We start from the raw sequence: 14,324 nt of genomic DNA on the forward strand, positions 1-14,324 counted from the left end.
TGAGTAAAATACGCCAGACAGAAAAGGACAACCACTGTATGATTCCAACTATATAAGGCACCGGAGTAGTCAAATTCATAAGACAGAAATTAGGACGGTGGGTGCCAGGGGCTGAGGGTTTCTGTTTGGGGTGATGCCGAAGTTCCGCAGGTGAACGGGGGTGATTCTAGCCCAACAATGTGAACATGCCCAGTGCCGCTTGAAAATGGTTAAAATGGTAAATTTTATATTACACGCATTTTTTAAAAGACTTTCTTTATAAATTTGACACAGAGAGAGAGAGAGAGAAAAAACACAGCAGAGGGAGTGGGAGAGAGGGAAGCAGGCCTCCCGCCCAGCAGGGAGCTGGATGCGGGGCTCCATCCCAGGACCCCACATCATGACCTGAGCTCAAGGCAGATGCTTAATGGACTGAGCTACCCAGGCGCCCCAATATTACACGTGTTTTATAATTTTTTTAATAAACGACTTTCACGGAGTAGGAAGAGGAGGAGAAAAGAAATTAGACCACTTTTGTGGATCCCTAAAAATACTTATGGCCCTTGCAGCGGGGCCTGGTGGAGGAACCGCCCTGCCCCAAGCTCCAGGCTGGCTGCGCTTGCGCACTCCCTCCCTCCCTACGCCCTTTACCAGCCCCACACGCATGCGCACATCGCTACATTTGCCTCCTACCCTCCTCCATCAGTGACTACCTTAGCCCAGAAAAAAAAAGAAATTCTGAACTTTATCTGGAACTTCAGTGACTATAAATAATCTCAAGACCTATTCCAACCTAGCTGCTGCCATTCTCACGGCCACTGTCCCCACCAGAGGAAGAACTGGGGTCCCTTTTCCCTACTTGGGGTATCTCTTGGGGTATTAGCGCTCCCCCAGCCAGCAACCCAGGAAGCATCCCTTACAGGGAAGTATCAGGGCACTTTTAAGAAGTGGCATTTGGGGCACCTGGGTGGCTCAGTGGGTTGAGCCGCTGCCTTCCGCTCAGGTCATGGTCCCAGGGTCCTGGGATCAAGTCCCGCGTCGGGCTCGCTGCTCAGCGGGAAGCCTGCTTCCCTTCCTCTCTCTCTGCCTGCCTCTCTGCCTACTTGTGATCTCTCTCTGTCAAATGAATAAATAAAATCTTTAAAAAAAAAAAAAGAAGTGGCATTTGGGGAATTCTGGGTGGCTCAGTAGTTAAGTGTCTGCCTTTGGCTCAGGTCATGATCCCGAGGTCCTGGAATGGAGCCCCGCATCGAGCCCCACATTGGGCTCCCTGCTCGGCGGGAGGCCTGCTTCTCCCTCTCCCACTCCCCCTGCTTGTGTTCCCTCTCTCGCTGTGTCTTCTATCAAATAAATAAATAAAATCTTAAAAAAAAAAAGTGCGACATTTGTCAGGCACAGCCACGTTTCCTTCGCGAACCTCAGTTTGAAGAAGAGAGTCCCTGGCGGGGTTTCTGCTCCAGGCTCCCCTTCCCACTCATCCCCACGTGAAGTCAGGCTGGCTGGGCTGTTGGGGACACCTGCGCTGTCATACCAGTTTGCTTCTTATGGGCCCTTGGACAGCAGAACAAGGCGATTTGGGATGCTCTTGACCTGTGACCTCCTTGAAAAACCTCAAACCAAAGATGCACAGACGCTCCTCCTGACGACTTCTCAGTGGGAGGGGAAGGGCCTCGGGCAAGGGGCGCTCATGGGAAGCAAGGGCCCTGGCCACCGAAGATGCGCTCGGCCCTAGGTGTGCAGGGGCTCCCAAGGTTCCAAGTCGCTCTGGGTCCGCTTGTTTCTGGCTGGAAACGCAGCGGCCTCGCTGCCAACGCGAGGGAGGGGGGCGCGGGCTCTGCAGCGAGACCCCCCTGCTCGCCTGCCTGCGCCTCTCCTTCCCACTCCCAGAGAGGCTGGGAGGGCCGCCCTGGCCCAGGCCCCAGCCGCCCGCCAGCCCGAGGGGAGCCCGCCCCCTAGGGGAGGGCGCGGCGGGTGCAGGCTCCTCGGCTCCCCTACCCCGGCCCCGCCTGGGCCGCGGACCCGGCAGGTGAGGCGGCGGCCAGGGCCCCCCCCCCCCCCCGGGAGCCTAAGGGAATCCCTCGGGGGTCCGCGGAGACCGTCCCAGGAAACGGCTCTCGGGAACAAGTTGGGGAAGGGGCTTCTTGGGCAGACCTGGGGATCCTTCCAGTGGTGGTGTTAAGGAAGGGGACCCCCCCCACTTGGATCAGGATTCGAGAGGGAGGGGTGAGGGGTAAGGAAGGCCTGGGTGATCGCGCCAGAAGACCTCGTCATCGGGGTGGGGGTGGGGCGGGTCGAGGGTGTGGGGGCTGGACCTGGAGGGACGAAGTTGCGCGGCAGACAGACTCCGCTCCGGAAGTGGCCAACCCGGGGGCCCGAGAGAGAATGTATGGGACTCTGCGGTGCCTGAGGCGTTACCACCCGCCCCCGGCCCCGGGTCCCGCACGGCAGGCCGAGCTGTGCTGCGGCTGGGCCCTCCCGGCCGCCATCCCACGGTCACGGGATCCCCGAGCACCCCCTCTGTTCGCCCCTCGATCCTTCAGGGACACCCCCCCGCCCCCGGTCCGGGGGGGCTCGCCGCGTTCCCGCCCCTGGGGATCGATCGGCCGGCTGGCGACGCGCGGCCGCGGCTCCCGAGCCTGCGCCCCCTCCCCCGCTCGGGCTACGCAGGACGCGGCCTCCGAGCAGCGTCCTCGCCGTTTCGGGCTGCGGCCGGGCCCGGCTCCCGCCAGCCTGGGAGGCGAAAACGCACCGGGCCCTTCCGGTCGCGCCCGCCCCGCCACGCCGGGGTCGGCAGGGGGACCGAACGCGAGCCCAGCCTCCCCGGCCCGCAGCGCCCGGCCCCCCACCCCACCCGCGCTCCTCCCCGCCGCGCCGAATGCCCTCGCGGGCGCGCGCTTCACCCTCGGCGCGCCGCCAGGCCGGGCGGGGGGCGCGCGGGGGGCTGGGGGGAGGGCGGGGTGGGGTTGCGCGGCGGCAGACGACCGCTTCGGGGTCCGCCGGGCGATTTTAATCTCATTCCCGGCGTTGCCGCAGCCGCTCTCGTTTGGAAAAAGGAAAGAAAGAAATCCGCCCTGCGTGTGGGCCCCGCTGGGTTCGGGGGTGCGACGGGGGCATCCGAGAGCAAAACACGGGGGGCGGACGTGGAGGGGCGACCTCGCGGGCAGGGGAGGCCGCGGGGAGACCTTGGGCAAACCAACCCAAGATGAGAACACAGCGCTCAGAGGCCGTTGTGAGCGCGCGGCGGCGGCGGCGGGCGCTGGAAGCGGCTCCGAAGACCACGTTTGAAATATGGATCCCGGGGGCGCAAATCGCCAGGCCGGCAGGAGCCCCGCGACCCAGCCTGTGGCGGGGGGTCGCGTGGGCTTCTCCAGGCTGGCGGGGGCGGGGGGGCTGCCCTGACGTGGGGAGGGGTTGGGCCCGCGGTCCTCTTAGAACACTGCCCGTCCCGCTCCTGCGCCTGCGACCCCCGCGGGCCGCCACGCCGAGGCGAGGCCCCGCGGGCTCCAGAGTGGCCCCGGGAATGCCCAGGACCTGCCGGGGGGCCACGACCTGGTGGCGTGCCGAGCCCGTTGCCCCGCCCGCGCGCCCTGCCCGGCCCTCCCACCTGGCGCCCCAGCTTCAGCCCCGAGCAGCCGGCTGCAGAAGGACGCCCGGGCGTCAGGGGTTTCGCCACCCGAATGAAAGGCGACCTTTCGCTGGCGGTGTCACAAAGAGCGCACACATGGGGGTGAGGACACAGAGGGCGGAGGGGCGCCTTTAGGAACAAAGCCGTTCCTCCGAGAGGGTGCGGGCGGGGGGGGGGGGCTCCCACGCCGCCTCCGGGCTCTTCTCCTCCTACCCCCCACGCACAGTCCTGCCAGGTCAGCCACCGCTAAAAATGCGAAATTACAAACGCCAGTGCTGACGTCAGAGACAAGTTCCCCAACTAAGAGCAGAGGAGAGAAATGAGCCCTTGTTAAAGCCCGGGTAGATTCTGCAGTCGTTATGCTAGTAAATTCTCCTTGGCTGTCGGAAACCCACCTCCGGGGACCTAGAAAGCCACACCAGCTCGAGAGCTTCGCTAGACTAGGACTGGCCCGGGACGTCACAGGCGGTCCCTTCCGGGCAGAAATCAGACCTGGGGCTCGTGGGCGGGAGCTGGTAACTCCGTGCAGGGCGTCCATTCACGGAGAAGACTTACAGAGTCATTGATTTCCCTGGGTTGGGGTGGCTCAGGCCCCATCAGGAACCCAGAATCACATCACCCTCTGGCCCAGGGCCATTAGAGTCTCCGGCTTCCCGGGGTCTACTCTTTCGACCCTCTCTCCTCCACAAGGGAGGCTGCGGCTCAGGGAGACGCATTGCTCCTCACTTGGGGCCCCTGGGGGCCCCTGGGGGCCCCAGCTTGAGGGGGCACCCAGAAGGCTTCTGCCCCTCAGCGGAACCCAGGGGCGCAATCCGTCCTGGCTGGAAGGAGGCAGCGCCAAATGAGCGGATCAGCGACCTTTCTCCGGGGTTCCCCGAGGGGCTCGGGATATCCCGGGTCAGAGGCAGGGGCCCCAGCTGAAGGCTCTGGGAATCCCGAGTTTAGGCTCCACTCGCCTTCAGTTCCCTCAGAGGGGTCAGGACGGGGTGGAATGGTAGTGGAGGCCATGCGGGAGGCTTCCCAGGAGGGGCTCGCGGGACGCCTCAGGGGGGGCTTCCAGGGCACTCCCCGCTCTGCCGGGCACCCCCAGATTCTGTCTTTGACTCCTCCACGCAGCCCATTGGTGCTTCCGCGGACCTGAGCTCCTCCCCACACCCGCTGGCAGGTGAGGGGTGGTCTAGGGCCAGGCCAAGGTGAGGCTGGGGCTCTAGGACTCGGCCTCTCTCCGTATCCACCCACCCTCCACGAGGACAAAGTTAGTAACCGCGCGAAGGGCGAGTCACCGCATTCTGCCGGTGCCTGTGTATTTCGGTCACTTGGCGCAGAGAGGCCTGGAGCGAGGGTGGCCGCGGGCTCCCGGGAGTTCTGAGGACCTTGGGAGAGTCCCCTCCCGCCGTCGGGGGCACTTGGTGGCCGCTCGCACTACCATACGGGCAACTACAGAAAAGATCCGCTGTACTGGCCGGCGAGAGCCACCCTCCTCCCCAGCTCGGCCACACGCCCAGCCCGGCTCGTGCGCAAAGTCGCCGATGGGGCACCGGGTGCCTCCGCGTGGCCCCCGAGGTCCGGAGCGCGGGCCGGGGAGGTGCGGGGGCAGAGAGAGCCGGCCGCGCTGGGCGGAGTCCAACGCCACTGGCGGCGCAGAGGCTGCAGCAGCCCGACCAGGATGGCGCGGAAACACCCACTAGAGACAGATTTTCCAGGGGATTTTCTAGTGAGGGGGCCCGCGAAGTGTCGGGAAGCTCAGCCCCTCCCGGGGCGATGGGGCTGTCCAGACAAGGTCGGTGTAGACCTCCGCACAGACTGAAAGCGCCTATGGCCTGGCGGCTGGCTCTACGTGTAAGGGTGACCGTCGTGCTGACAGCGTCTCCCGCGCCAGGCTCGGGGTCCCTGCCCCCTCCGCAGTTAAGTTGTCCCACCCGAGAGCTCCTTGCCCTGGCCAAGAGTGTCAGGATAAAAGCCCAAAACACAGGAGAAAGACGTTCTCCCTGTGTCCCCCTCCCCAAAACTCCGCCTACCCCAGCTTCAGTAAACCCCGAGAGCCCCCCTCCGACGGGAGGACTACAGACAGGCGTCGGCCCCATTTAGCCCCAGCCGTCCCCCCACCCCACCCCTACTTCTTCAGGAGTCTTGGGTCTGTGCCTCGAGCCTGTCGGAGAGCAGTCACTAAAGTCCGAGCCCCTCTCTTGTGCCGCCCGAGGCGACCCCCCATTCCCAGAACCGCTCGAAGGGAGGAGCCAGCGGCCGACGCTGAAACAGAAACGGCCACCGCCGCGGGAGCTGCGAGGTGGCGGTGGAACGGTGGAGTCAACGCGTGCGTCCTTAAACACCAGACTGTTTCCAGGCTTCTCCTGGATTCCCGGGAGAACGCGAGCCCCGAGCATGCTTTGGGGGTTCGCTTCGGTCCCTCGGCCCTCCCTGGGTCTCTCGAGGCCCCGCGCGGTCCCCACCCAGCATTCTGGGACGTGTGTCAGGGCGGGAGCCGAGACCCGGATGGCTCTTTGCCCGCCCCCCTCGCGCGTTCCACTCTCGCTCGGCGTTTGCTCTTTTTCTTTCTCCTTGGACACTCAGCCAAGGGATTGCGCAAGCTTCCTGCTCCCGGTCCTTCAGGGGCCAGGAGCGGGGGGCCCAGACACGCCCCAGGGCGAGCGCGCCCTGCCCCTCCTGCACCCTCTCCGGGTCCCCTCCGCCCTCGCCGCGACCCCAGCGAGCTCGCGGCCTCGCGGGCGGCGCCCTCGGGAGGCGGCGTGGAGCGCAGCAGCTCCCCCAGCCGGACGCCGGAGCCGCACGCCGAACGCGCCGTCTCGCCGCCGGAGGTGCTAAACTTCACACTCGGCGGCTTCTCGGGAGGGCCTCGGCTCGGCTGGCTGTCGGGGACCGGGGACACGCAGTCCTGACGGCCGCTTGGCTCCTCAGCCGCTGCGTTCTCCGGCTCCCTGCGCAGCCTCGATGTGCCCCTGCTCAGCCTGAACGTCTCGGCCCTCCCCACTCCCGCCTTCGATGCTGGGACCCCACCGAGTCCCCTCGGTCCCCCAGGCAGATCCAGACATGCCCTGCGCCCCCTCTGCAGTCGCCCTCTCTCGTCCAGCTTGGCCGCGGGGCTGGGGCTAGCGTGGTTGCTGCTGGAAACGAGGCAGCCCGGCCCTGCCCCACCAAGGAGAGTGCCGGGGGAGCAAACTGGGAGCCGGCCGGGACCTGGGGTGGGCTCGGCCTCGGAGCCCCCTTCCGGTAAGGTTCCGGAGCGCTAGGGCCCCAGCCTGGCTGCTCCTCCGTCCTCCTCCTCGCCTCTCCTTCCCGCTCTCCCTGGCGATCCTGGGAACCCCGCTCTCTCCCTCTCCCTGCCCTTTCCCTCCCGCGCCTCGCCTTCCTAAATGCCCAGAGCCGGGAGGGGCGGGGCGGGGCGCGCAGGGTGGGGGGTGCGAGCTGCCCCGGCCCCGATTCTGCCCCCTGCCGGCGACTCCCCGTGTGTGTGTGTGTGTGTGTGTGTGTGTGCACATGACGCAATTCTGTGCAACTGGAAACTGCAGTGGATGCTTCCGTGGCCCCCAGCAGGGGTCCCCGGGCGGCGCACACCGAGAAGGAGAGGCGCAGGGGAAGGCCCAGGCGCCGCGCTGCAGGCAAGGGGTCGCCGCCGAGACCCTCCTGGCCGTGTCAAGCTCCCCACCCGCCCGGCGCCCCGCGGCCGACACACCTCTCCCGCCGGGTCCCGCTCCCTCCCTCTCCCGGGCCCGCGGATCCCTCCTCCTGCACCTCCCCGGCGCCCTCCTCCTCCGGCCCCCCTCCCGCGTCCTTCCTTCTCCCCCCCGCCGCCCAGGCCGGGGGCCTCCGGTAGGCCCGGCTGCGCCAATCCCGGCCGCGGCCCGCCCCCTGACGCCGAGCTGGGCCCGGCGAGGCCCCGCCCGCTGACGTCCGGATTTGCATGAGTTCTTGTGCAGCCGCGGCCCGGGCTCAGTTGTCTGAGCGAGCGCGAGCCGGGACGCGGGGCGGGCGCGGGCAACGGCGGGCGGGCGGGCGGCCGGGCTGTGCAGGGAGCGGCGGCGGCGGCGGCGGCGGCGGCGCGGTTGGCGCGGGCGGCGCGGGCGACAGGGGCGCCTCGGCCGGGGCGGCAGCGGGGCGCCGGCGGGAGCCAGCAGCGTCTGCAGCCGCGCCGGCCGCCCGCGCCCCAGCGCGCTCCGGCTCGGCCATGGAGCTGCCAGCTGTTGGCGAGCACGTCTTCGCGGTGGAGAGCATCGAGAAGAAGCGGATCCGCAAGGTAGGGCGGCGCGGGGGCGGCGGCGAGGCGGCGAGGGAGCGGCGGCCGGAGCAGCCCGCGAGGAGGCGGGGAGGGGGTGGGGAGGCTGCGGGCCGGAGCCGGGGATCCCGCGGAAGCTGATGGAGTGCTGTCTCTTCCCCCCTCAGGGCAGAGTGGAGTATCTGGTGAAATGGAGAGGCTGGTCCCCCAAGTAAGTGGCGGCGGAGGGGCGGGGGCTCCGGGTGCCGAGGCGCGGGGCTCCCGGGCTCCGGACGGCGGAGCTGGTGGGGTGGTGGGGGGAGCGGACGGGAGGCGGGGTGGAGGTGGGGTGGAGGGAGGAGGGGGTGGGGAAGTCGGTGGCAGGCACTGGGGAAGCCGAGCCGCCGAGCCCGAGCCCGGCGCCCTGTGTTGTGCTCCGCTCTCCGGGAAATGCCATCACTAATTTATGCACTAAAAGGAGCCGGAGGAGCTGGAGAGACGCGGGGCCGAGCCGGGGAGGCCGGCGGAGGGAGGGAGGGCGCAGGCACTGACTGATGTGCAGCAGAAAATGGCTCCTTTCCCCTTTCCCTCCACCGAACGGCTCCATATTGCAAAACCAAAAAAAAAAAAAAAAATTAAAAAGCGACGAAAATGCAATTGTGTGCCTCTTCCCTCCTAGTGGTGCGGGGAGAGGAAGAAAAAAGGCAGAAAATGTTGGGAACTGTCACTGCGCTTTTGGTGGGGATTTTTTTTTTTAATTTGAAATGCGAAGGCACCGGATGGAGACAGACGCGCACGCACGCACACACACACACACACGTACACACACACAGAGGCATATTTTTATATTGCTGAGTATTTGGGGGTGCTTGCCCGTGACACCGGGCTCCAGGGCTGCGAGGGGGTGTGCGGTGGGGGGGCGCCTGGCTGATGGTGATCGGATTAGGGGTCAAATGGAGAACAGCTGAAGCCCTCGCGGAGACTCGGGGTTGGGGAGAGGAGGGGGACTGCGACTTTGCCTTTCGGCTGCTTTGCACGCAGGGTTCCTGGTGAGCAAAGTGGCTTTGGAACATGTCGCAGTAACATGCTTAAAATTCTTGACAACTGCAAAATAAACTGCTAGTTTCGTTTTCCTTACCCCTCCCCTTTCCTCCTGCCCTTGTGTGTTTATTTTGACTTGGGGGGGGCTTGTCGGGGACCGTGTCAGGCCTGCAGAAATCTCCCCTCCACCCCCCACATCCACAGCTAAATAGCTCTCGGTTCATGAAGACAGAGTAGGGCCTTATGTCATTCCCCACCTGGAGGCCGCAAAGCTGGCTCGGTTTTTTTTACGCCGTGTCCCCTCCCTTTTCCCTTGCAAGATATAACACGTGGGAACCCGAGGAGAACATCCTGGATCCCCGGCTGCTGATCGCCTTCCAGAACAGGTGAGCGTCCCCCAGCAGCCACCGCCCGCAGCCGTGACCGTATATGGGAATGGGAGAGGGGGTCACGCTGCAGTGGGAAAGAGGGGAAGGGCCTGGAGGGGGCCGGCGGGAGCCCCCTCCCCCGATGGGCCTGCGCCCGCAGGGCTGCGGCCTCGGCTTCTCTTCACCAACGTCCTTGGCGGTTGCGGCAGCCTGGGGGTGGGGGCGGGGCAGGGCCGGAGAAGGCCAGGCCGGTGTTTTGGGGGGAACTGCGAGGAGGGTGCGTGAGGGTGGCCCTGCCGCTGCCCGGAGACCTCGAGGCGGCTTCTGCCCCCCCCCCCGCGGGCCCCCCTCTCTGCGCAGCCTTGGAGCCCCACCCCCGGAGCCTAGGTGTTGCTTTCCTGTGGCCACTGGCCGCTTGGCACCAGCACCTCTCGGGGCAGCTCTGAGGGAGCTGGCGTTGTGAAACCGCCGGACGTCACGGAACTGAACTTAACCTGTTGGGGGCTGGAGAAAAGTTGACTTGGCAAGGCCCTAACCACCCTCCCAAACTTCGACCCACCCCCACCCAGGGAGCTTGGGCTCCACAGGGGATAGAGCCTGTCTGGTACTGGGTGCCCTTTGCACCCCCCACTGGGCTAGTCGGTGGGTGTCGCCCGCATCCTGGGGCAGGGGGAGCTTGGCCCAAAGGGCGTGGGTTGTGAGCTGCCGGGTGGTGGAGGGGTGGCTTCTGACGCGGGGCTCATCCTTGCGCGCACAGATGCTTGTCGCGCTGCAGCTGCGGCAGCTGGATCCAGCGCCCGTGGCTGCGGTTCTCTTTTTCGGGGAGGACCGGAGGGGGGGAGGGCGGGCGCGGAGGGGAGGCGCGGCCCGAGTCCGAGGAGCTCCGCCACCCCGCTGCCTTCCATTCCTCCTCCCACTTTTATTTTGCATTATTTCCTGTGGCGCATTTGGCGCTAAAACTGAACTCTAGACCCTCGGAGCGAGTGACCGGCGGGGAAGTTGCTCTCCCGCGACGCAGGGGGGCGCCGAGAAGGGATCCTGCCCGGGTTCCACCTGGGAGTTCATCACCCTGTAACCATGTCAGCGGCTGATGCCATGTTGCATAATGGGTCCCCGAAGAATTAGAGCGCAGGCTGGTGCAATGCCACGCAACTTCGGAGTCAGGCCCCGGCCTGGGCCCCCGGGCGTGTCCGAACTCCCCTGGGTTAGCCCCTGGGCAGGGGGGTGCCTGGGGTCGCTGGAGAGAGCCGGCCCGGCCCGGGAGCGGGTTGCAACTTTGGCACGCGCTGGAGGGGCACCCCGTTCTTCTCCCAGGGAAGGCTGGGCAGTGCCGGGACGATCTGAACTCCAGCGTCGGGTCACCCTCCGCCAGGCCGCGGGCGGGAGCCTGGCGGTGGTGTTGGCCGGGGCCACCTCTGGTGGCGTTCATTAACAATTGGGAAATCGAGGCGGCCGGGAGCCCAGCTCGGCGAGGGGGCGGTGCTTCTGCGCACCGCCCGGCCTCGCTCCGCCCAGCCGCTCCGCCCAGGCCGAGCCGGAGCCTGTTCACCAGGTGGTTGCGAACCTGGCCAGGCCGTGGCCTCCGCGGCCGGCCCCCGCCCCCAGCCCCTAATTGGCTCATTTGCCGCCGTGTAAACAAGGGCGCAGCCCCTCCCCCTGTTTAGTGCCCGGCCGGAGGAAAATGAGTCCTCCCTTCTGCTGGAGGCACTCGTTATCTGAATCTTAATGAGGTCATTAGCATCCCGAGCCTCTGACGGGAGGGGACGTGTTCCCCACACCTCGTTTCGGCCTGTTTGCATCCCCTGGACCCCCGCGCCCACCTCACTTTGCGCGGGGCCGCAGGCCCAAGGCTGGGGGCGCCAGTGCATCACCCACCCTAGCACCTGGCTGCCGTCTCCCCCACCTCGAGGCAGAGCTGCGGGGGGCGCCAGTGCAGGTGCGGATACCAGAGATGGGGGAGCCCTTGGCGGAGCACCCCTTGGGCAGAGGAGGGTCCGTACGAGTACAGAGCACAGAGCGGGGCTCTGGGACCGGCTGGAGGCGCCCATCTGGTGGCACAGGAGACCTTCTGCCCTGAGCTCCTGATCCCTCTGGGTCATGCTGGCCTGGCTGCTCGCGGGAGGGGGTGGGGGGCAGGCGTCACCACCGGTTGGATCTTGGCAGGAGGGGAGGCCACCCGGGGGCTAACCGCGCTGCCCTCTGTTCCCTCCCCCCAGGGAGCGGCAGGAGCAGCTGATGGGATACCGGAAGAGAGGGCCGAAGCCCAAACCGCTGGTGGTGCAGGTGAATATGGTCGCGGGCGCGGGCCGTCCACTGTCTTCCCCTTGCCATTGCCACCTGATCTGCCTCCAGGCCCAGAGGGCAGGGAGAGTTTCTCCAGAGCACCCAGTTCCACTTCCTTTCCTCTTAACCTCCAGCTCCCGGCCTCTAAAGCAGCCGCTGACCCAGCTGGGGCTGGGACGCTCCTGATGCTGGAGGCTTGCCCTGGGGCTGGCCTTACCCTCTTCTCACCTCCCGCTCGCATCCCTGCCTCCTTCCCCCAGGTGCCTACGTTTGCCCGTCGCTCCAACGTGCTGACTGGACTTCAGGACTCCTCCGCAGACAACCGCGCGAAGCTGGAGCTGGGCGCTCAGGGCAAGGGCCAGGGCCACCAGTATGAGCTCAACAGCAAGAAGCACCACCAGTACCAGCCGCACAGCAAGGAGCGGGCCGGCAAGCCCCCACCTCCGGGCAAGAGCGGCAAGTACTACTACCAGCTCAACAGCAAGAAGCACCACCCCTACCAGCCGGACCCCAAGATGTACGACCTGCAGTACCAGGGCGGCCACAAGGAGGCGCCCAGCCCCACTTGCCCGGACCTGGGCGCCAAGAGCCACCCGCCCGACAAGTGGGCGCACGGCGCGGGGGCCAAGGGCTACCTGGGGGCTGTGAAGCCCCTGGCCGGTGCGGCCGGGGCTCCGGGCAAGGGCTCGGAGAAGGGCCCTCCCAACGGGATGACGCCGGCCCCCAAGGAGGCGGTGACGGGCAACGGGATCGGGGGCAAGATGAAGATCGTCAAGAACAAGAACAAGAACGGGCGCATCGTGATCGTCATGAGCAAGTACATGGAGAACGGCATGCAGGCGGTGAAGATCAAGTCCGGGGAGGCGGCCGACGGCGAGGCGCGCTCCCCCGGCCACAAGAAGCGCGCCGCCGAGGAGCGCCACCCCCCGGCCGACAGGACTTTCAAAAAGGCCGCGGGGGCTGAGGAGAAGAAGGCGGAGGCGCCGTCCAAGAGGAGGGAGGAGGAGGCGCAGGGCTCCGGCGACCCGCAGCCCCAGGACCCCGGCTCCCGCAAGCTGTCCCCGTCCAAGGAGGCCTTCGGCGAGCAGCCCCTGCAGCTCACCACCAAGCCCGACCTGCTGGCCTGGGACCCGGCCCGGAGCGCCCACGCGCCCTCTCACCACCACCACCACCACCACCACCATCACCACCACCACCACGCAGTCGGCCTGAATCTCTCCCACGCGCGCAAGCGCTGCCTCTCCGAGACCCACGGCGAGCGCGAGCCCTGCAAAAAGCGCCTCACGGCTCGCAGCATCAGCACCCCCACCTGCCTGGGGGGCAGCCCGGCCACCGAGCACCCCACCGACGTGCCCCCTGCCGCCACCCTCCCGCAGCCCGAGGTCATCCTGCTGGACTCGGATCTGGACGAGCCCATAGACTTGCGCTGCGTCAAGACGCGCGGCGAAGCCGGGGAGCCCCCAAGCGCTCTCCAAGTGAAGCCCGAGGCGCCCGCTACGGTGGCGGCGGTGGCAGCTGCGCCGGTGACAGCTGCCGAGAAGCCTCCGGCCGAGGCCCAGGACGAGCCCGAGGAGCCGCTGAGCGAGTTCAAGCCCTTCTTTGGGAATATAATTATCACCGACGTCACCGCGAACTGCCTCACCGTCACGTTCAAGGAGTACGTGACGGTGTAGCTGGAGGGGTTCGGAAGGGGAAGCGCCATCCCCGCGGGTGGCCTAGCACCTGGTGCCTAGGGGCGGACTCCTCTCGACCGCCGCGGGAGATCCGGGCCTGCCCGGGTGCGAGGACGCCCCAGCCGCAGCGTGCGTGCCCCTCTGCGCCCGGCTGTCGGCTCCTGGCTGGGGCCCGCCCCCCGGCCGGCACTGGCTCCTTCCACGCGGTGCCTGCGGGTCTCGCCCCCGACCTGCCCCATCCCTGCGCTGGACCTCCCCCTCCCTCGTGGACCTTCGGGACTGGCAGGGCAGCCGCCCGCCTCGGTCTCCGAGTAATAGTATTATATTTTAACCGTGCTAACTTGTCAAGTGCAGACTTTACTCCCGTTTGTACGTGGTGTTATTATTGAAATGTATTGTTTGAGCTCAAAAGGCCCGGCCACCCCCTTCGGGCTGATATATATATATTTATTTGTAGGTATTTATATATTGAAATATAAAAACCTAGATTTATGGAGTTTCCTCTAGATCATGTTATATTCTATATCAGACAAACTATTTTCTGTTGACTTTCTTCCTGTTCATTCAGTATTTCGGCTGATTTCATTTCCTCCCCTTCCTGGAACTGCAATACCAGTAACGTTGGTATATATTTTTTGATACCGTACACATGGATGTGTTGTTTCTATGTGCAAAAAACAAAACAAAAAAAAAGTTTGTTTAAAAGCTAAACGAGCTCTCTAGAAACTGCTGCTACTAGAAATGTCTAAACTATAAGCTTCCAATTATTACCTGCTTGAATGTAAATATTAAATGGAGATGTTGAAGGTGCATTTTGGCTGTTTTGAGATGAGCGCAGGGGGAGCGCTGGAGGTTCGGGAGGCGGCGGACCCCTCTCCCCACCCCACTTACACCTTAGGTCTGGGGGAGAAAACCTCCCAGCGTCCTGCGTGCGCTAAAGCTTGCGCAGAGGCAGAGCGGACTGGTGGCACCGGCAGAGGCGCCCGCGCCAGAGCAGCGACCCTGCTCCCCGGAAGTCGAGAGGCGCTCCAACCGAGAGGGGAATTCCTGCGGGGGGAGGGGGTGTCAGCGTCACCCCCGCCCCCAGGGCTCCCCAGGCCGGCGGTGCCCTGAGCGCCGGCAGACCCGGGGACCTGCGCGGTGGG

General features: G+C 65.7%; 2 protein-coding genes across 2 annotated transcripts; both read left to right on the forward strand.

The window, feature by feature from the left end:
* Positions 1-133: 133 nt before the first annotated feature.
* LOC125087523 (translation initiation factor IF-2-like) lies at positions 134-6,662 on the forward strand. Its single transcript, XM_047707925.1, has 4 exons — positions 134-150; positions 1,634-2,005; positions 5,730-6,420; positions 6,521-6,662. The coding sequence occupies exons 1-4, from the start codon at positions 134-136 to the stop codon at positions 6,572-6,574; spliced, it is 1,134 nt and encodes a 377-aa protein (XP_047563881.1). The 3' UTR covers positions 6,575-6,662.
* A 40-nt stretch (positions 6,663-6,702) lies between these two features.
* On the forward strand, positions 6,703-13,991 carry CBX4 (chromobox 4). The gene is made up of 6 exons (XM_047707573.1): positions 6,703-6,832; positions 7,154-7,856; positions 8,003-8,046; positions 9,176-9,241; positions 11,440-11,506; positions 11,767-13,991. Exons 2-6 carry the CDS (start codon positions 7,524-7,526, stop codon positions 13,177-13,179), a joined length of 1,923 nt encoding a protein of 640 aa, XP_047563529.1. The 5' UTR covers positions 6,703-6,832; positions 7,154-7,523; the 3' UTR covers positions 13,180-13,991.
* The last annotated feature ends 333 nt before the right edge of the window (positions 13,992-14,324 follow it).

The sequence above is a fragment of the Lutra lutra genome, chromosome 16 (assembly GCF_902655055.1).
Source record: "Lutra lutra chromosome 16, mLutLut1.2, whole genome shotgun sequence".
Lineage (NCBI taxonomy): Eukaryota > Metazoa > Chordata > Mammalia > Carnivora > Mustelidae > Lutra > Lutra lutra.

What these genes read in the sequence shown, in the direction of transcription:
- LOC125087523 (XM_047707925.1), top strand. An exon ending in CTGGGCCGCGGACCCGGCAG is followed by an intron (nt 2,006 to 5,729) that starts GTGAGGCGGCGG and finishes CTACTTCTTCAG; the next exon opens with GAGTCTTGGGTCTGTGCCTC. An exon ending in GCGCCGTCTCGCCGCCGGAG is followed by an intron (nt 6,421 to 6,520) that starts GTGCTAAACTTC and finishes TTGGCTCCTCAG; the next exon opens with CCGCTGCGTTCTCCGGCTCC.
- CBX4 (XM_047707573.1), top strand. Translation starts at nt 7,524, where the DNA reads ATGAGTTCTTGTGCAGCCGCGGCCCGGGCTCAGTTGTCTGAGCGAGCG. An exon ending in TGGAGAGGCTGGTCCCCCAA is followed by an intron (nt 8,047 to 9,175) that starts GTAAGTGGCGGC and finishes TTCCCTTGCAAG; the next exon opens with ATATAACACGTGGGAACCCG. An exon ending in CCAAACCGCTGGTGGTGCAG is followed by an intron (nt 11,507 to 11,766) that starts GTGAATATGGTC and finishes TCCTTCCCCCAG; the next exon opens with GTGCCTACGTTTGCCCGTCG.